This window comes from Carcharodon carcharias, chromosome 14 (genome assembly GCF_017639515.1).
Source record: "Carcharodon carcharias isolate sCarCar2 chromosome 14, sCarCar2.pri, whole genome shotgun sequence".
Classification (NCBI taxonomy): domain Eukaryota; kingdom Metazoa; phylum Chordata; class Chondrichthyes; order Lamniformes; family Lamnidae; genus Carcharodon; species Carcharodon carcharias.
The window spans coordinates 51,200,480-51,222,166 of NC_054480.1; the positions used below are offsets into that span (position 1 = coordinate 51,200,480).

At 46.0% G+C, this 21,687-nt stretch overlaps 1 protein-coding gene across 1 annotated transcript in view; it reads left to right on the plus strand.

Moving 5' to 3' along the window:
* The first annotated feature begins 518 nt into the window (after window positions 1–518).
* LOC121287262 (biogenesis of lysosome-related organelles complex 1 subunit 4-like) overlaps window positions 519–21,687 on the plus strand; it is a 50,580-nt gene continuing 29,411 nt past the window's right edge. The window contains exon 1 of the mRNA XM_041204974.1: window positions 519–947. Within this exon, the coding sequence (XP_041060908.1) occupies window positions 603–947 (345 nt within the window). The 5' untranslated portion in view covers window positions 519–602. The remainder of the gene's footprint in view (window positions 948–21,687) is intronic.

A 21,687-nucleotide genomic window follows, 5' to 3' on the forward strand; every position in this document is an offset into this window, starting at 1 on the left:
ACTATTCCAGGAACGGGACCACAACTTAAAACGAGGACTTACTGTACACGGATTGCGCTGGAAAGGGATATCTCTACCCCGCAATTGCAGCAAATTGCATCGTCCATATTAGATGCGCACGAGCAAAGTCTAACACCACACCGCCGTTCGTTGGCCTGCAATAGAAATTTTTGGGCCAATTAATTGGGTTCTACCCTGGAAGTTGAGAGTTTCTAGTTTGAAACTGTCGCAACTTCCCCGGTGGTTTTAAACATCATGGGCACCCGCATGAGTGCTGTACGGTTCGGCCCTCCGACCACCAGGTGTCGCCACGCTTGCAGGGCGCGAAAACTGCGCCGCCTGCAGGGTGGGGACGGTGACGCTCCGCTCCCTGGCTCGGTCACAGCGTCACCTGCAGGGTGGGAGGGTGATGCTCCGCTTCCGGACTCGGTCACAGCGCCACCTGCAGGGTGGGAGGGTGACGCTCCGCTCCTGGACTCGGTCCTAGCGCCGCCTGCAGGATGGGCGGGTAAGTGGGGCCAAACGATTGTGCTGACGCGCTCGTCCCGTCGCCGAGGTAACCGGCCTAGAAGCCGGGAGGCTGTTCAGAAACCAACTGTTTTATGGCTGAGGAGATGGAGCTGTGTCTGCCACGAGCAGCCGGAGAGAGCGGGAGCCCGAACTCAGGGCCAGTGGACAGGCCGGTCGGAGGGAGCTTGGACTCGAGGCCAGTGGACAGGCCAGCCGGAGGGAGCGGGAGCCCGGACTCGGGGCCAGTGGACAGGCCGGCCGGAGGGAGCTCGGACTCGGGGCCAGTGGACAGGCCGGCCGGAGAGAGCGGGAGCCCGGAGTCGGGGCCAGTGGACAGGCCGGCAGTGGAGTGCATGGCTGGGCCGGTGCAGGGCTGGGTGATGCAGCAAAGCGCACAGGAGCTGGCGGCGGGTCTGAAAGCTGATCCCTGCCTGGAGGTAATTGCACTAAATCAGAGCCAGCTCTGGGTGGCCTGATGGATTCAACACCCAGCTTAACTCTGTAAAAGCCATAATTTCAAACATCAATACAATGGCATAGAGACAATATTTGTGGTTTGGTGTAATTTGTGTTTAATTGCATTATAGTCAGAATAAGGTGTACAAAAATGGCTCATCCCAGTCCGATAGTGTTATCGTTTAGTTCTTGCTGGTCCTGTCCATGCAGCAGTTTTTGGAAATCCTAATAGACCTAAAATGGCATTTATGTAACTCTTCTGGTGTAAAACATCCCGGAGTTGCATTGAGACTGCAATTGTAGCATTATTGGGGATTTGCAACAGTGGCAATGTTTAATGGGACAACTAACAAAACTGGTCATTCAGTAACTCACGGCTGTTTTTGGGACCTTGCTGTGCACAAATTGGCTGCTACTTTACAACAGTGACCACACTTTACCGCAAATGCCCGTAAAGCCCATTGGCACTACTTGAGGTTGAGAAAGATGCTATATTAACAACAGCAAATACTTATAAAGCATCTTTATCATAATAAAATTTCCAAAAGTGCTTTCACAAGAGTTTTATGAAGCAAAATATGACACTAAGCCAAGTATTACGGTTGACAACCAAAAATGTCAAAGAGGTCAGTCTTAAGGTGCATCTTACAGATGGTAAGAGAGGCAGAGTGGTGAGAGGGAATTCCAGAGCTTAGGGCTGACCAGCTGAAGGCACAGCCCCCAATTGTGGGGTGTTTAATTGGGAATACTCAAGAGAAAGAATTGGGTGAACACTGATATCTGTGATATCTGAAATGGTTCATGGGATGTAGGTGTCCTTTGCTAGGCTAGCATCCTGCATTGTCCTTGAGAAAGAGGTGGTGAGCTGCCTTCTTGAACCGCTGCAGTCTGTGTTGTAAGAACACCCACAATGCTGTTAGGAAGTGAGTTCCAGGATTTTGACCCAGCAACAGTGAAGAAACGGCGATTATAGTTTTCAACTCAGGATGGTGTTTTCCTTGGAGGGGAACTTGAAGGTGGTTGTGTCCTTCTAGGTGCTAGAGGTCACAGGCTGTCGAAGGAGCCTTTGTGAATTACTGCAGCACATCTTGTAGATGGTACACATTGCTAGCACCGTGCATCAATGCTGGAGGGAGTGAATGCTGAAGGTGATGGATAGGATACCAATCAAGAAGGTTGCTTTGTTCTGGATGGTGTTGAACTTCTTGAGTGTTGTTGGAGAGTATTCCATCACACTCCTGACTTGTGCCTTGTAGATGGTGGACAGGCTTTGGGAAGTCAGGAGGTGAGTTACTTGCTGCAGAATTCCCAGCCTCTGACCTACTCTTATAGCCACAGTATTTATATGGCTGGTCTAGTTCAGCTTCTGGTCAATGGAGGATTATTTTAGTAAATATTTAATGTAAAATCATCACAAGCATTCGGAGACATCATTTACTGATTTCAGAACCTCCTGTCATACTATGTAAATTGCAAAAACCTTTTTGGCAGCTGTTTCAAGTTTCTTTTTGGGATACATGTTAACATCATGTTAATTATACATGATGCCCTGGCACATGAGGGCATTATGTAGGTGAGAAATAGAAGGGGGGGGGGGCAAGGATAGATCCTTGGGGACACCAGATATGATGATGTAGGAGTGGCAAGAGAAACCATTGAAAATACTGCACCGGCTATGATTAGATAGATAAAAATGGAATCAGACAAGAAAAGTCCCATCTAGAATCGAAGGCTAGAGAATGGAAGGATGAGGAACAATAGCTTACTTATCAATGCAAGTCTTCCTTTCTCACTGAATTCCAGAGGAGAGCAGTGTGAGACCCCTGGAAAAGTCAGTTTCATACAGCTGGAAAACAGGAAAAATACATAGCAGCCTAGCTGTATCTGTGGAAAGAAGCCGATGGTGTTTATGATGTGCAGATCTTTATCAAAACAGGAAGATGTTCATATGGAAGATGGATCATATTAGTCCATCTTTTAGTCATGATAAGGAGTTTACATACCCGAACATCAACCTGTCTTTTTTTCTGCAGTATATTTACTTGCTGTTCATAGACTTGAGTTTGACAATACATGGAGTTAAAAAGTAATGGCAAATCTGGTTTAAGAAGTGATTAGGCAATAATCCTTTGAACTCCTTGCTGGAAAAAAACAGCATCAGTGGAGAGAAAGAGTTAATGTGTTGAGTCCAGATGACTCTTCACAACTAACGGGAAGTAAAAATGTGAAATATATACTGTACAAGGGGGTGGGACAGGTGAAGCTGGATAGAAGGCCAATGATAGGTGGAGGCAAAGGAGATATTGCAAAAGATGTCATAAACAAAAGGTCAAAGGGGTGTTTATGGTGGTGACACTGGCTAAAGGAGGTGCTAATGGTGACATTAAGAGTAGAAAGCAGGGTGAACCAGTGACAGATGGCCCAGGTTGGGGGGGGGCTGGGGGGGGGTGGTGGAGAGAGGAGGAGGAGGATGGTGTGGGAGCAAGGAGAACAATAGGCTAAAAGGTGGGGGTAAAATAATGAATGGAAATTAATTTTAAAAATAATAGAAATAGGTGGGGAAAAAATGTATATATAAAAATGAAAAAATAAATATTTGAAAAAAGGGGATCAAAAAGGGGTGAGGATGGAGGAGAGAGTTCATAATCTGAAGTTGTTGAACTCAATGTTAAGTCCGGAAGGCTGTAAAGTGCATAATCGGAAGATGAGGTGCTGTTCCTCCAGTTTGTGTTGAGCTTCAATGGAACATTGCAGCAGGCCAAGGATGGACATGTGGGCATGAGAGCAGGGTGGTGTGTTGAAATGGCAAGCGACAGGAAGGTCTGGGTCATGCTTGCAGACAGACCAAATGTGTTCTGCAAAGCGTTAACCCAGTCTGCATTTGGTCTCTCCAATGTAGAGGAGACCACATTGGGAGCAGCAAATGCAGTAGACTAAATTGAGAGAAGTGCAAGTGAAGCGCTGCTTCACTTGAAAGGAGTGTTTGGACCCTTGGACGGTGAGAAGGGGGGAAGTAAAGGGGCAGGTGTTGCACCTTCTGCGATTGCATGGGAAGATGCCGTGGGAGGGGGTTGAGGTGTAGGGGGTGATGGAGGAGTGGACCAGGGTGTCCTGGAGGGCATGGGCCCTATGGAATGCTAACAGGTGGGGTGAAGGGAAGATGTGTTTGGTGGTGGCATCATGCCCGAACATCAAGCCATTGTTTCCAGGACTTTCACTGACCTCATCTCCTCTGGAGATCTTCCCACTACAGCTACTGAGCCACTCTTGGTGATGAACATTGAAGTCCCCCACCCAGAGTAAATTCTATACCCTTGCCACCCTTGGTGCTTCCTCCAAGTGATGTTCAACATGGAGGAGCACTGACTCATCAGCCGAGGGAGGGCGGTACGTGGTAATCAGCAGGAGGTTTCCTTGTCCACGTTTGACCTGATGCCATGAGACTTCATGGGGTCCGGAATCGATGTTGAGGACTCCCAGGGAAACTCCCTCCCGTCTGTATACCACTGTGCTGCCACCTCTGCTGGGTCTGTCCTGCCAGTGGGCAGGACATATCCAAGGATGGTGATGGTGGAGTCTGGGACATTATCTGTAAGGTATGATTCTGTGAAGATGACTATGTCAGGCTGATGCTTGACTAGCCTGTGAGACTGCTCACCCAATTTTGGCACTAGCCCCCAGATGTTAGTAAGGAGGACTTTGCAGGGTTGACAGGGCTGAGATTGCCGTTGTTGTTTCAGGTGCCTAGTTCAATGCCAGGTAGCCCACCTGGCTTCATTCCTTTTTTGTGACTTTTTAGCAGATTGTTACAATTGAGTGGCTTGCTAGGCCATTTCAGAGGGCATTTAAGAGTCAACCACATTGCTGTGGGTCTGGAGTCACATGTAGGCCAGACCAGGTAAGGACGACAGAATTCCTTCCCTAAAGGGCATTAGTGAACCAGATGGGTTTTTACAACAATCGGCAATGGTTCCATAGTCATCATTAGACTTTTATTTCCAGATTATTATTGAATTCAAATTCCACCATCTGCTGTGGCGGGATTCGAACTCTGGTCCCCAGAGCATTACCCTGTGTCTTTGGATTACTAGACCAGATATCCAGTACTAATTACTGATTGTACTAATGTACTAACGCCCAGTACTAATATACTGATTTCAGACTTGTAGCTACAGTATAATTCACTATCCAAGTACTGCACAATGGAAGAAGGTGGGCACTGAGCAGGGGATAAGTAATTTAAGGGTGGAAATTAGGAAAACCCAAGCGTAATTAAGTGGTAAGTATTTAGAGGTGTTTTCCAGCAAGGGGAGAGGTAACAAAGCATTGGGGTACAATTACAGAAAAATCAGCTGGTGCCGATGGGAAAGTAAAAGTAATGGAACAAACAGGAATCAGAAATAGAAGTTGCTGATTTGGATATTTGGCTGGAGGATTCCCAGATAAGATAGACTGATGCAAGCCTATGGCTTTGGTTGCTTGGGCATTAGGGCTACCTGAGGTGTACAAGGACTTAGGTGACTGAGTTGTGGGTTAGCTGCAGTTAATGGCAGTGGAGTGGTCACTGAAAAGACCAATTGAGAAATCTGTTGAAGTGATGAAGGCACAAATGAAAGGGCAGAGGAGGTGAAGTATGTTAATTGGCATATGTTTCAAAGCCAATCTTAGTCATGAGCAAAGCTTGAGATCAAACAGAGCTTTAAGATGAAGGGTTTATCTTATGAAGAAAGGTGGAGCAGGTTAGGCCAATACCCATTGGAGTTTAGAAGAATGAGAGGTGACTTTATTGAAACAATTAAGATCCTGAGGGGACTTGACAGGGTGGATGCTGAGAGGATGTTTCCCCTTGTAGGAGAGACTAGAATTAGGGACACAGTTTAAGAATGAGGTCTCCCTTTTGAGACGGAGATGAGGAGAAATGTTTTCTCTGAACGCCGTTAGTCTGTGGAATTCTCTTCTCCAGAAAGCAGTGGAGGCTGGGTCATTGAATTTATCGAAGGCAGAATTAGATACATTTTTGATAGTCAAGGGTTATGGGGAGAGACAGGAAAGTGGAGTTGAAGCCACAACCCAATCAACCATGATCCTGTTGAAAGGCAGAGCAGGTTTGAAGGGTCAAATCGCCTATTCCTGCTTCTATGTTCCTATTTTAGAATGCGCAACACCTGGGCTAAGCCTTAGCAAATGGCCACGAAAGTTGGAAGCTGGTTCTGGCAAGAACTGAACTAATGGCTTCAGTTTTGCTAATGTTGATCTATAGTATCAAAATCCTGCAACTGGGGCTAACAGTTGGAAATCTGAACCAGTTTAAATACATCATAAACCAAAAACTCAAACTATATTTCTATTTCTTACTAAAATTATTTCATTTAGCTTCCAATTAATTGTATAAGAATGTTGCTGAATCATTTTATTGCCGCACAATATGAAAGTTGAAAAATATAATGGTTTGAAAATAAGTGTAGATCAGATGCAGAATTCAAAACCCTGAAATAAGCTTTTAAAGTTCATCAAGATTGTTGCTTGTTTTTGAAATAACCATTCCATTAAAAAATGTTCTTTGTAAAATGGATATGTAAATTTACTGTGTTATAGCATGCAGCCCCCTTGTCTGGAACACAAAGCACAATAAAACATTATAACAGGAAAAATCCTGGAACTTCCTCCCTATCAGCACTATGGGTGTACCTACACAACATGGACTGCAGCGGTTCAAGAAGGCAGCTCACCACCATCTTCTCAAGGGCAATTAGGGATGGGTAATAAATGCTGGCCTAGCCAATGATGTCCACATCCCATAAATGATTCTTTTTTTAATTGTGCAAATGGTGTTTGAAAACATGACCTACAAGTTGCCATAGCCATTATAACCTGTTAACTGTATTGCCTACAGTAAGAGATAAAAATGAAGTATGCAGTGATATAACATTATAGCATTATCATTTAACAGGGACCAAAGCCAGTTATCAGCACAGCATTCCTCCATGGTACCTCTGTACCATAAAGTCTGATTCCTGTAGAGGAGTTAATTTGACAATTTTGAGTGTCAGATTTGGATGCAACAACTGGTCTTTCTGTTTTGAGCCTTTGGAAGTCTCTTTAACCTAGCCCCTTGAGGCTCAGATTCCCATGCATTAGCTGTCTATCTATGTACATCAGGTATGGTGACATTCCTCATTCTGCTACCCAAGACCTTCAGATTTTTTACGACTTCCTGACTGCAATTCCAAAAGGCTTATCAACTGCTGTAAGTCATGCTTGTAGATTGTTAGGTTTCAGGTATAAATAGGGACACAGTGTCTAGCCTTTTTATCTAGAGTCAGCATAGGGAAAACATTATTATCTGAATTATTTTCATCCGATTTACTTCCCTATTTTAAAATATATATACTTAGATGCAGATTTTACATTTTATAATAATTATATAACATTGTAAAAATACAATTGATGTCATGAACAATAATTGATTATAACTAGCACATAGTAATGGGTGTAAAAGTCTATAGTTCAAAAAACCCTAATTTGTGCAAGAAACTGTAGTCCAGATTCTTATTTCACTAGGAATTACTGAATAATAAATACAGGTAAGTGAAAGCACATAATTTTCACACCAGTTAATTTTTCATTTCAATTTGAAATTCAATATCGATTTCTTTTTCTATGTGCAAAAGCACAGGAATTGCAGATGTTGGTTACATGCAGCTGCATGTTTAAGAGTTCTTTGTAAAATGAAACAGTTTTTCTACAGATTGTGCATTTATGGGTAGAGGTTGCTGCGTATATAAGTGCAGAAAGGTTGGCTGTCTAGGTGTCACTTTAATTCAGAAAAATCTGGATTTGTTAAGTCTGTCTACACCCTCTTCCGCAAATCTGACACCAGGTTGTTTATTAACCAGATGTGACGTTAATTAGCCTACCTTTTCCCAACCACCTTCCCATCCCCCAGCCACCATTTTGACAAGTCAGTAAGAGTACTTTTGAGTTTAAATGTCATTTTGATTTGTACCATTTGGTTTATTCAAATGGTAATTTTGGCACTTTCGAAGTAAAATAATTGTTATTTAAGAAAATCCTTTAGAAACAAACATGATGCATTTCTAAAACCTTTTGTGTGCAGCAGTGTAGTGCTCTGTTACACTTGTGTGGAGCATCATCAAATTGTGGTATCTGAGTCTAACATTTCTCCCCATGTGGCTGAATTTCTGATATTTGTTGTGTTTCTGTGGGGAAGAGGTTAGGACGTTCTCAGAATGATGGATTTTTAATGGAATCTTTTCCAGGGCATGGTTGCATCTCCCAGTGCTCATTTCACTGCAAAATTGATGAAGTCCTTGGACTGGATAGAAGTCTCATCATTAGCTGATGTGTGACACAGATCTAATTATCGAAATGGGAATAAGATTTAATAGCGGCTTGTTAATACATTTTTGACCTTTTTATTGAGGTTATCGTAGTACAGTTAATTCTTTAGCTTATTAAAAAAAGTAGTAGAATTTGTTAGTTGCATGCTGTCTTTGATCCCGAACTCAGTGAAAATTTAGTGGAATCCGCCAAACCGGGCATGATGGAGTGGGTGTGGAAGGGAATGGGAGGGATGGAGGATGCTGGGAGAATCAGATGGAAGTATCTGCAACAGGAAAACTGACCTCAGTTAAGTCAGGGGCGGGAATCCTACCAGGATGCCAATTAGGATCACTGATGAGCCACTTGACACCAATTATCTCTGAGCCTACCAGAATTTAGTGGTGGCTCAGGAATTTAACAAAGCTTGCATGGGTCTCCTGTGGTCCCTCAAGGCTGCTCAGCCAACTTTTGTTGGATTTGCCTTTGGGAGGTATTCGATGACAGGCACTCGGTGCCCCATCGAGGGAACCGGCATTGAGAATGGAGGTGTGCTGAAAGATCCATGCCTTGCCTCCAACATCCCTTTTCCCCCCATCGCCTCCAACACCCCTTTCCCTGCTCTCTCGTTCTCCAGCAACCCACTTTCTGACCCTGCTCTCCACCGATCCCCTCATGCAGCCACCCTGCTCTCTACCGACTCATTTACCCCACCGCCCTGCTCTCTACCAACTCCCTTACCCTCCCGCCCTGCTCTCTACCGACTCCCTTACTCTCCAGCCCTGCTCTCCTCTGACCCTCGCCCTGCTCTTTTAAGTTTATTTCCTGAGAGCACACTGTGTATAATGGGATTTAGGAAGGATAATAGTGATTATTTTGATGGCCTTTGTGTAGAAGAGGGTATGGACCAAGGAGTTTTGCATCAGCTGAAATTTATGCAGTGTTGTAATGGTTAATCTCGGACTTGGTTGTAGGTATGGTTAGTATTCCATGAGAGTTAGGTAGGGGTGAAAGCACGTAGTCTCCCAGAAATGGAAGAAAGAAACAAAACAATAGGGAGAGGTTAATGACGTTGGCAACATTGAACCTAAGGAAGTTGAGTAAACTGGGAAGTTAAAAGCTAGGTCAGAAGGGGGATTGAAGTAGTGGGTGGAAAGCTTCATAGATTAGATGAGATGTGGGGAGGGAAATTTGCTTGGATAGTTGGAAGATATATAAAAGGAAAGATATGAAGAATTGGTTTAAAACGGCTTTGATGAATGAGACTTCTGAGGTGGAGAAGTTGGGCTCTGGATCGAGGAATCTATAGAACAATATTTCTGACGAAATATTCACAGAAATATTAACGGGTGAGAGAAAAGGGATCTGAAAATGCGGTCAGGGAGGGGTATTTAAGGGAATGATTTTAAGGAGACTTTTCTGATCAGGGAGGGAAGTGGCTGCATGCTGATGATTCTTTGGTGTTGGGTGCCATTCTCAGCTACTGGATGATAAGGTAGTCCATTGCCAGTCTGTCTACAGAGTTGTCAGACAAAATCTAGATTTAGGTTGGAAAGTGACAGTAGGTAATTATGCCCCACAAGTGCCCAGCAATTACCATCTTCACCTAGAAAACCCCCAACCTTTTCTCCATTATCTTTCAGTAGCACTATCGTTGCCAAGTCCCCAACTTTTAGCATCTTGCATGTCGTCACTGACTAAAGCTTAAATGGGCTAGTCATATTAACACTAGTTATGTGAGCAGCTCGGAGGCCGAGTACTTAGTGACAAGTGGCTAATTTCTTGACCGCTAAAAGCCAATCCACCACTTATAAGGTTCAGTCAGGAGCTTGATGGAATTCTTGCACTCACTTGGACAGGTAGCGCAAAAGCAATACTCGAGACGTTTGATGTTGTCCAAGATAGTGGAGTTCTTTCGGTTGGCACAGGACTCCATACATCACCCCTTCACTGGCATATTGTGCTGTGATAGGCACTGTTTATACAGGATGCATTACGGAATCTCACCAAGCTAACATCATCTGTCAAGAAGGTCAAAAGCAACATAACTATGGCTATGACATCAACAAATTTTCCCCCAAGTCGTAGGCTATCCTAAGCGAATGGGAGGCAGCTACATAATGCAAATTAAAAATCAATCCATGTCACTTAGTGTTTAACCAAATCATCTCCATTCTGACCAAGAATAGCGGTGTCACTATATGCAGCCAGTAATTATACTAAAAAGAGTTATAGGTATATGACACTAACTGGCGGTGGTCAAACCTGCTCTCCCCTGACCCCCGCCCTGCTCTCCCCTGACCCCCGCCCATTCCCCCACGCCCAATCCCCAGCCCCTTTCAGCCACCCCCAATCCCCCAGCCCCTTTCAGCCACCCCCAATCCCCCAGCCCCTTTCAGCCATCCCCAAACCCCCACTCTCTTTCAGCCATCCCCAATCCCCCACCCCCTTTCAGCCACCCCCAATCCCCCACCCCTTTTCAGCCACCCAAAATCCCCAATCCCCCACCACCAGACCCCCACCCCCAATCCCCACCCCCACCCCCTTTCAGTCACCCCCAATCCCCCACCCCCAATCCCCCAGCCCCTTTCGGCCGCCCCCCAGTCCCCCAGCCCCTTTCAGTCATCACCAATCCCCCAGCCCCTTTCAGCCTCCCCCAATTCCCCAGCCCCTTTCAGCCACCCCCAATCCCCCACCCCCTTTCAGCCACCCCCAATCCCCGACCCCCAATCCCCCATCCCCTTTCAGCCACCCCCAATCCCCCAGCCCCTTTCAGCCTCGCCCAATCCACCAGCCCCCAACCCCCCAGCCGCTTTCAGCCAGCCCCAATCCCCTATCCCCTTTCAGCAACCCCCAATCCCCGACCCCCTTTCAGCCAACTCAATCCCCCAGCCCATTTCAGCCACCCCCAATCCCCCAGTCCCTTTCAGCCACCCCCAATCCCCCAACCCCTTTCAGCCACCCCCAATCCCTGACCCCCTTTCAGCCACCTCAATCCTCCAGCCCCTTTCAGCCGCCCCAATCCCCCACCCCCAATCCCCCACACCCTTTCAGCCACCGCTAATCCCCCACCCCCTTTCAGCCACCCCTAATCCCCCACCCCCTTTCAGCCACCCCTAATCCCCCACCCCCTTTCAGCCATCCCCAATCCTCCAGCCCCTTTCAGCCACCCCCAATCCCCCAGCCCCTTTCAGCCACCCCCAAACCCCAGCCCCTTTCAGCCACCCCCAATCCCACAACCCCTTTCAGCCACCCCCAATCCCCGACCCCCTTTCAGCCACCCCCAATCCCCCACCCCCTTTCAGCCACCCCTAATCCCCCACCCCCTTTCAGCCACCCCTAATCCCCGACACCCTTTCAGCCACCCCCAATCCCCCACCCCCTTTCAGCCACCCCTAATCCCCCACCCCCTTTCAGCCACCCCTAATCCCCCACCCCCTTTCAGCCATCCCCAATCCTCCAGCCCCTTTCAGCCACCCCCAATCCCCCAGCCCCTTTCAGCCACCCCCAAACCCCAGCCCCTTTCAGCCACCCCCAATCCCCCAACGCCTTTCAGCCACCCCCAATCCCCGACCCCCTTTCAGCCATCCCCAATCCCCCTCCCAGCCCTCTCTTCCCCCTCCCCGCCCTCTCTCCCCCCTCCCCGCCCTCTCTCCCCCTTCCCCGCCCTCTCTCCCCCCTTCCCCGCCCTCTCTCCCCCCTTCCCCGCCCTCTCTCCCCCCTCCCCGCCCTCTCTCCCCCCTCCCCGCCCTCTCTCCCCCCTCCCCGCCCTCTCTCCCCCCTCCCCGCCCTCTCTCCCCCCTCCCCGCCCTCTCTCCCCCCTCCCCGCCCTCTCTCCCCCCTCCCCGCCCTCTCTCCCCCCCTCCCCGCCCTCTCTCCCCCTCCCCGCCCTCTCTCCCCCCCTCCCCGCCCTCTCTCCCCCCCTCCCCGCCCTCTCTCCCCCTTCCCCGCCCTCTCTCCCCCCTCCCCGCCCTCTCTCCCCCCTCCCCGCCCTCTCTCCCCCCTCCCAGCCCTCTCTCCCCCCTCTCCGCCCTCTCTCCCCCCCTCTCCGCCCTCTCTCCCCCCTCCCCGCCCTCTCTCCCCCCTCTCCGCCCTCTCTCCCCCCTCTCCGCCCTCTCTCCCCCCCTCCCCGCCCTCTCTCCCCCCTCCCCGCCCTCCCTCCCCCCTCCCCGCCCTCCCTCCCCCCTCCCCGCCCTCTCTCCCCCTCCCCGCCCTCTCTCCCCCTCCCCGCCCTCTCTCCCCCCCTCCCCGCCCTCTCTCCCCCCTCCCCCGCCCTCTCTCCCCCCTCCCCGCCCTCTCTCCCCCCTCCCCGCCCTCTCTCCCCCCTCCCCGCCCTCTCTCCCCCCTCCCCGCCCTCTCTCCCCCTCCCCGCCCTCTCTCCCCCTCCCCGCCCTCTCTCCCCCTCCCCGCCCTCTCTCCCCCTCCCCGCCCTCTCTGCCTCCCCCCCCGCCTCTCTGCCTCCCCCCCGCCTCTCTGCCTCCCCCCCACCTCTCTGCCTCCCCCCCACCTCTCTGTCTCCCCTCACCCTCGCTCAGCTCCCTCCTCCCATCTCTCCCTTCCACCTCCCTTTCTCCCCCTAACCCTCTCATCCCTCTCTCCATGACCATCCCCCCCCCCTCGCTCCCTGCCCCCCCAGCTCCCTGCACCCCCCGCGCTCCCTGCTCCCCTCGCTCCCTGGCCCCCCTTCGCTCCTTGCCCCCCCCCCCTTCGGTCCCTGCCCCCCCCACCCCGTCCCCTCTTGCTCACCGCCCCCATCCCCATCACTTGCCGCCTCCCCCTCCCCTCCTCCCCTACTGGTCTCCAAGCCGTGGAGGTTGGACTTGCGCCGCTGCAACTAAATTTCACCCTATGTGACTGTGCTTTCGATAGCATAAGTATTCAGGGTATTATACCAAAGGTTTTCTTTTTAGTTTGCTAACTGGCTAGTACTTTACCTAACTCAGACACATAAGCCAAGCCATGTTGAATTTGAGAATAACGTACTTGCAAGTAATCATGTGATACTAATCTATTTCAGGAGGTACTTAAATGCCAGTTCTTTTGTTTAATTCACGCGCTCCTCAAATGTAATCACTTCCCCTCCCCCCACCATCAGTCATTATGTGGAATCCGTATTTGTTTGTAGTTAATTTTGGGGTTAGTAGCAGTAGCTATCAGTGAGAATTGTAGCTGTCAGTACCTTTCAATGTTATTAGCTTGTAGCATTCTCATGAGAGGATGAGCTATTGTTACTATAGATAAAAACAAAAAACTGCGGATGCTGGAAATCCAAAACAAAAACAGAATTACCTGGGAAAACTCAGCAGGTCTGGCAGCATCGGCGGAGAAGAAAGGAGTTGACGTTTCGAGTCCTCATGACCCTTTTTGAGACGAAATTTCGGCGTGACATTAGTCGTCTCAATTTCTCTGCTCCTCTCACCCATTCTAATCTGTCTCTCTCTGAACTTACTGCACTCCGTTCTCTAAGGTCCAACCCCAACATTGTCATCAAACCTGCTGACAAGGCTGGTGCTGTTGTTGTCTGGCGCACTGACCTCTACCTCGCAGAGGCTGAGCGTCAACTCGCAGACACTTCCTCCTACCTCTTCCTGGACCATGACCCCACCACTGAACATCAAGCCATTGTTTCCAGGACTGTCACTGACCTCATCTCCTCTGGAGATCTTCCTCCCACAGCTTCCAACCTGATAGTCGCCCAACCTCGGACGGCCCGCTTCGACCTCCTACCCAAAATCCACAAACAGAACTGTCCCGGTAGACCAATCATGTCAGCCTGTTCCTGCCCCACAGAATTCATTTCTCGTTATCTTGACTCCCTTCTCTCCCCCCTTGTCCAGTCCCTTCCCACCTACATCCGTGATTCCTCTGACACCTTACGTCACATCAACAATTTCCAATTCCCTGGCCCCAACAGCTTCCTCTTCACCATGGACATCCAATCCCTTTACACCTCCATCCCCCACCAGGATGGTCTGAGGGCCCTTAGCTTCTTCCTCGAAGACAGGCCCGAACAATCCCCATCCACCACTACTCTCCTCCGTCTGGCTGAACTTGTTCTCACACTGAACAATTTCTCCTTTAACTCCTCTCACTTCCTCCAAGTAAAAGGTGTGGCTATGGGTACCCGCATTGGACCCAGCTATGCCTGTCTCTTTATGGGGTATGTGGAACATTCCTTGTTCCAGTCCTGCTCCGGCCCCCTCCCACAACTCTTTCTCTGGTACATCGATGATTACTTCGCTGCTGCTTCATGTTCTTGTTGGGACCTAGAAAAATGTATTAATTTTGCTTCCAATCTCCACCCCTCCATCATTTTCACGTGGTCCATCTCTGACACATCCCTTCCCTTCCTTGACCTCTCTGTCTCAATTTCTGGTGACAGACTGTCCACCAATATCCATTACAAGCCTACCGACTCCCACAGCTACCTCGACGACAGCTCCCCACACCCCGCTTCCTGTAAGGACTCCATCCTGTTCTCTCAGTTCCTTCTCCTCTGTCGCATCTGTTCGGATGATGCTACCTTCAAAAACAGTTCCTCTGACATGTCCTCCTTCTTCCTTAACCGAGGTTTTCCACCCACGGTCATTGACAGGGCCCTCAACCATGTCCGGCCCATCTCCTGCGCATCTGCCCTCACGCCTTCTCCTCCCTACCAGAAACATGATAGGGTCCCCCTTGTCCTCACTTATCACCCCACCAGCCTCCGCATTCAAAGGATCATTCTCCGCCATTTCTGCCAACTCCAGCATGATGCCACCACCAAACACATCTTCCGTTCACGCACCCTGGCGGCATTCCGTAGGGATCATTCCCTCTGGGACACCCTGGTCCACTCCTCCACCACCCCCTACTCCTCAACCCTCTCCTATGGCACCTCCCCACGCCCACGCATAAGATGCAACACCTGCCCCTTCACTTCCTCTCTCCTCACCGTCCAAGGGCCCAAACACTCCTTTCAAGTGAAGCAGCATTTCACTTGCATTTCCCCCAAGTTAGTCTACTGCATTCGTCGCTCCCAATGCGGTCTCCTCTACATTGGAGAGACCAAACGTAAACTGGGCGACCGCTTTGCAGTACACCTGCGGTCTGTCCGCAAGAATGACCCAAACCTCCCTGTCGCTTTCCATTTTAACACTCCACCCTGCTCTCTTGCCTACATGTCTGTCCTTGGCTTGCTGCTTTGTTCCAGTGAAGCCCAACACAAACTGGAGGAAAAGCACCTCATCTTCTGACTAGGCACTTCACAGCCTTCCGGACTGAATATTGAATTCAACAATTTTAGATCCTGAACTCCCTCCTCCATCCCCACCCCCTTTCCGTTTCTTCCCCCTTCCCTTTGTTTTTTCTAATAATTTATATAGATTTTTCTTTTCCCACCTATTTCCATTATTTTTAAATCTTGAGTGCCCTGCTACTCTTTCTACACCACCCCCACTAGAGCTATACCTTGGGTGCCCTGCCATCCATTCTTAATTAGCACATTCGTGTAGATAATATCACCACCTTCAACACCTCTTTGTTCCTTTGTCTGTGACTTCTTTTGGTTATCTGCTCCTATCACTGCTTGCTTGTCCCTACAACACCCCCCCCCCCCCCCCCCCCCCCCCCACCCCCTCCTTAAACCAGCTTATATTTTACCCCTTTCCTAATATTCAATCAGTTCTGTTGAAGGGTCATGAGAACTCGAAACGTCAACTCCTTTCTTCTCCGCCGATGCTGCCAGATCTGCTGAGTTTTTCCAGGAACTATTGTTACTGCCCATTTATAGGGATAAAATTGACATTGATTGCTTAAGTTTACATTCTTCATTTGCTTATATTTAATTTAATAAAGAGGTGAGAAAGCCTAAAGCAAGTATATTTTGTTCAAAATATTTTATCTCTTTTGTAGGAGGGAATATTTGTCTTGAGAAAATTTTGATTAATTTTAATTTTTCTGCCAACAGTTGGGTAACCTACTCCGCTGATGCTCTGGTGACACCCCTGTAGTGCTTCTCTATAGGAAGTAGACGGGAAATTACATTAAAGTAGGCACAGAGATGCTTTGGAGCCACAGGATCCCCCAGGAAACAATATCGCAGATGCAATATTTGTTTTCTTACCATATTACATGGTTTGCTAATGTCTGTTGGCTCTTGAGTTGGTCTGAATTTACGGTCCCTGCCATTCCCTATGAGGTTGCTCAAGGTATATCAGATGTTTCAATTTGTGAAGTGGCTGAATTGGGAAGGAAACTGGACTTCAGAATTTCCCAAGCCAGTTAAAAATAAAAGGAATATAAAAAGGCTTTTTAAAGAAGTTGATGAATATTCTCCTTAGACTAATTTCTCCTTTTACAAAGGTAACTTGAATTATCTTTTCTCTTTAAACAAAGATACTAATTTATAAGATGAAGATAAAAACACATTAGTAATCTTGTCTAACATTGTATGTCAGTGAGCCTGATTGATTGAACTGTGCTAACCACTTGACAAATTAAACCTGTCCATAAGAAAACACAATGCAGACATTTTTTATTTTCTAGTTTTATGTTTAGAGTTTTTTTATTTCCTTTCTCATGTTTATTTTTTCTAGTCCATGCCCAGCTCTCACTGACTTTGTAAGTAATAATCCATCCAGTTAAATCAAATAGTTGAAGTTGCATCCATATGATTATGTACATTACTGCAGCCTGCATTGTGGTATACATAAATAACAATAGGATTAATATTTGATTCATGCCAATGTATATTTCTCCAATATATTTATAGAAGAAAGAAAAAAGCTTTGCACTTATATAGCACCTCTCACAATCTTAGTATATCATTGTGTTTCACAAAGAAGGACTTTTGAATAGTCACTTGTAGGGCAGTGTATATATTTAAATTGCTCTCTTAAATTTCTTACCTTTAATCATTGCTTTCTTAATAACCTTGAAATCATAATAGTGTAAACAAATGACTTAATGTAAAGCCATTCTCTGCACTTTATTCACTGCCAGTGTCTTCCTGCCATGACATTTTATGACATTTTATTGGAACCCCACTGAATATCTGTGTAGTTATATTTTTAAAAGGTCATTTACAGTAAATTCTGACCTACAGATCTATTTGCAATTTTATTAAATATGCACTTTTCCCAATTTTCCCTCTTTTTTTGGTCAAGATGAAGGAAGGATGTTTCCATTTGTATTTCAGGCTTCATTAAGTACACCAAGTCAGCTATAGGACAGCTAGATAGAGAGTGAAGCTCTTTCTATTCTGGCCCAACAATATGCCAGCAGTGTTGCACTTTTTTTTTCATTTTCCATATAAGCAGACTCAGGGATGTTGACAGTGAGTTAGCCAATTAGGGGCAATTTTGAACTGTAGATTGTTACGATCCCAGCTTATGTTAATACTGGACAGGTCAGCTCCCAGAGTGAAACCTGGCTTGATAGATCCTAACTTTTATTTATTTTTTGAAACCATGGAGGAAAGTTACTGAACGAATTCCCAGGAGTCTGCTGACGAACTTTTAACACAAAGAATAAAACATTTATTAAACAAGAAAAATCAACTATGTTACAAAAAGGTTTGAAAGAACTCAATACAAGTACAAGAAAATGATTTAAATATTCACTTTCCTTCGTTTTAGCTATATTTTTACAGATACATGCAAATTCAGAAAGATAAAACAATTTACTATATCTGTCTTATACTCAGGGTAAGTATGCAGTACATGTGAACTGACTGGCAAACTGTGTTCAGACATACCACATTCCAAAATAAATGACAGATGCGACTAAAGCAGATTCTTTGGATTTCTCAACAACCTACCCAGATGCTTGTCACACTGTGAGTCAGCCAGTCTCAATGGAATTCTGTCTTTCTCGTGGGGGGTTCCAATCTCCACGTTTGAACAATTCGCCTTGGAATTCTATCCAAATATTGCTCTGACTCAGATGGCTTGAACACCTCCAGAGTTTCCTCTGGATCTCCATGTACGTGCAAACTTCACCTTCCAAGCACAATTTCAGATCTTCGGCCATGCCAAGCAGAACACCGCTGCTTCCAAAGGGTACCTTTGCCCTACAGCCTGCAGCATGAAGTTGCCAAACTGCGGCTGCCTTCTCGAATCTACTGGGCTTCTTTAAAGCCCACTTTGCTTCAAGTCTGCTCCTTACAACTCTTTCATTAACTTTGAGCGTTTTTCTCTGCTCTAGTCATTTATCTTGACTCAGTGGGATCTATCTCTGATCCCTTTCTTTGCCCCTGCCCAGGACCTCTTTCTGTCCCACTCCCTGGTTTGGGACCTTCTTCTTGGTTTGGGACCTTCTCCCTGTCCGCTTCCCCATGTCTTACCCCCTAGGACACCTCTTGAATGTCACTCTGGTTCCAGGTCACTTAACCCGCAGTTTCATGTTGTTTCACTTTTCTTTTTCTTCTGCGCATCTGTGCAGGGCCAGTTCTCTGCGTAAAGAACGTTAAATCAACAAACTGCGCATGCGTGGCCATTTCCTGGCCGGCACATGCGTAGATGTCCCGAACTACATAAAAAAACATGAACCGCGCATGTCCAGCCCTTTCCTGCCTGGCATGTGTAGAGGTCCCGAGGCCCGCTGAGAACTGATGTTCCCAACCTCCGACTACAGAACAGGGTAAGTATTTGCATTTCTAATTTGCAGTGAAAGTTTCTTTACAATGGCTTAACACTTTCTTTACAAGAACTTAGCATAAACCTCTAACATATAGTTTTTTATATACTATACAGATAATTTTCATTTTGTTTCATGACTACACATATTGTACAATTACAAAGGTTTAACCAAAACAAAAATCAATACATGTAAATGTGTAATTAGCAGAATTTAAACATCATAGTATTATCAGAACTCAATCTGCGTTATCTCCTACATTCTTTCTTTGAACTCTGAATGGAACAATGACAATTTTACACTTTTTTCTTGTAATCTTTTCAAGGTCTACCAAAGGCGGTGAAGATACATTGAAGTTTTCTTTAACAACATATTGACCAGCTTGTATTTCTATTTTGTACCAGGATCTTCAACCTTGCAGGTGTGATTGCAAGCCAATACTCTATGATTGATATGCATCAAATATGAATGATATTTATCCATATTTATGTGATACAAATGAATTTTGCCTAGCTTACTCAAACTTAATACAGAAGAACATGGGATTTTTCCTACTCTTCTCTGTTAATGAAACCATGCCTTCACTGCATCCTTTACATTTGCAGTGGACACCGTGCAAGTCTGATTGGCAACCAACTTCAAAATTATCTTCAGAAAATGCTGGGAAAACTCAGGCCTGGCAGCATCTGTGAAGAGAGAAAGAGAGTTAATATTTCGAGTTTGAATCTTCAGGTCTCCGAAGAAGAGTCATATGGACCCAAAAAGCTAACTTTGTTTCTCTCTTCACAGATCCTGCCAAACCTGCTGAGTTTTTCCAGCATTTTCTGTTTTTATTTCAGATTTCCAACATCCACAGTATTTTGCTTTTATTTCAAAATTATCTTCTTCACTCCCTTCTTCCATAACACATTTTCTCTTTTCATTGTTTTGGTCACCAGCAGACGAATGAAGTTGCACCGAAGGACTTTTCCTCTCTTTGCTCAAGTCATTGTCTAGTTTATCCAAGATATATTTTACAGCCTTCTGAACACGATCATGTTCTTCTCGTTGACATTTCAAAAAAATAGGACCTTCATTTTCACTTCTTTCACAATTTTATCCAAGAAGTTGTTTACTCTTTTCCAATTCTTTCTCAAGCATGTTAACCTTTTCATTCAGCTCAGCAACTACTCTGGTGATTTTAGTTGTCTTTGTTTAAGAGTTATTTGTGGAACCCTTAAACAAGATTAACAACTTCACATGGACATTCTGTTTATTTTGGAATCAATCTTCCATGGTTACTGACTGGTCCTTAAACTTCAATTTACTCGTTAGATCCTCAATCTGCTTCTTACAATTTTCCCTGTCTGCTTTTAATTTCTGGATCCGTTGTTCCATACCACATATCTCGTTCTTTTGGTTCTCCAAATCATATCGGAGTTCAAGAATATCATTGCTCTTTTCATGACAAAGTTCTAACAGTTCATCAATCTTGCTTTTTAATTCTGCATTCAACCAACTGTTTTGATTCACCAGCAATTCCTTTTCCTGTTCAGGGCGTTTTTCACGATACTTCTTAGAGACATCAGCTGCTTGAAGTTCAACATTTTAATGAAGATTTATCTTTTGTTAAATTTGATTCTACAAGTTTATCATTTAGACATTTCAAGTCCAAATTCAAGTGTTCTACTTCCTGTGACTGATGCTCCATTGTTCTCATCAATTCTCGTTTTTCATTGGCAAATTCATCTTTCATGGGTGGAAGTTGGTTCTCCACACAGATCAAGTTTTCCTTCAATTGCTTGTTATCGGCAATAAGCTTCTTGTTTTTGGCCACAGTAATTCCTTGGAGTTTGATAAGATCAATATGATCAAACACCTGCTGCAATACAGTTGTCAGCATGTTATTGCCTTAGCTAGCCGAAGCATTACCCAAAATAAAATCTACCCCTTCAATAGATGACCAAGGAATAATTCCCACCGTAACAATTCCGTTTACCAAGTCACTTCGCAAATTGACTTTACATAAAGGAACAGGTTTATAAATTCCATGAATATCTCCTATTAATAACTTTTTCTTTATCAAACTATCTGGATCACAAATTGTATCATCAGCTGCCATCAATGACTAACCTCCTGTATCTCTCAAAATTTTAATTTGTTTACTTGTATTGTTAGAGGAGTAAGGGAACACTTCTCCCTTAGAGATAAAACATCCAGAACCTCCAGTAGCTTGACACCCCTTAATGATAGTTAAGGAACAATTCTCTTGACTACCCTGAGCCATATCCCCCTTTCTAGTAGGGTCTGAGGGAATATGTTTCACCTGTACCACTGCTATGGTTTTAAAACCCATTTAATTTTCTGGTACTACCTTCTCTGAGGATTCCTTTAACGTTCCAACAAATGCCCCCAGTTTACCAACTGCAGCTTCCAACAATGGATTTTGAGATGCCCTGTCTTGTGGCAATAAAAGAAGACTGGTTTATTTTCATCCCTTTTATTCTCTATGCTATACTATCATTTTTCTTGATTGGAACATCTTGTCCATAAAGCTAGACTGTTTCCTGTTCGTCCAGTTTCCCTGTTGATTCCCATATGGCCATTTCCCCACATGTGTGAAATATCATAGATATCAGCTTCTCGGAGCTTTGATACTTGACATTCACCCATATACATCTTAATGCTGACTGGAATGCCATAACTGAATTCTTCCATAATCATAATTTCCCTCACATTCTCAAAATTCTTTTCTAATTGCAGTGATAAAACCACTGATCCCAC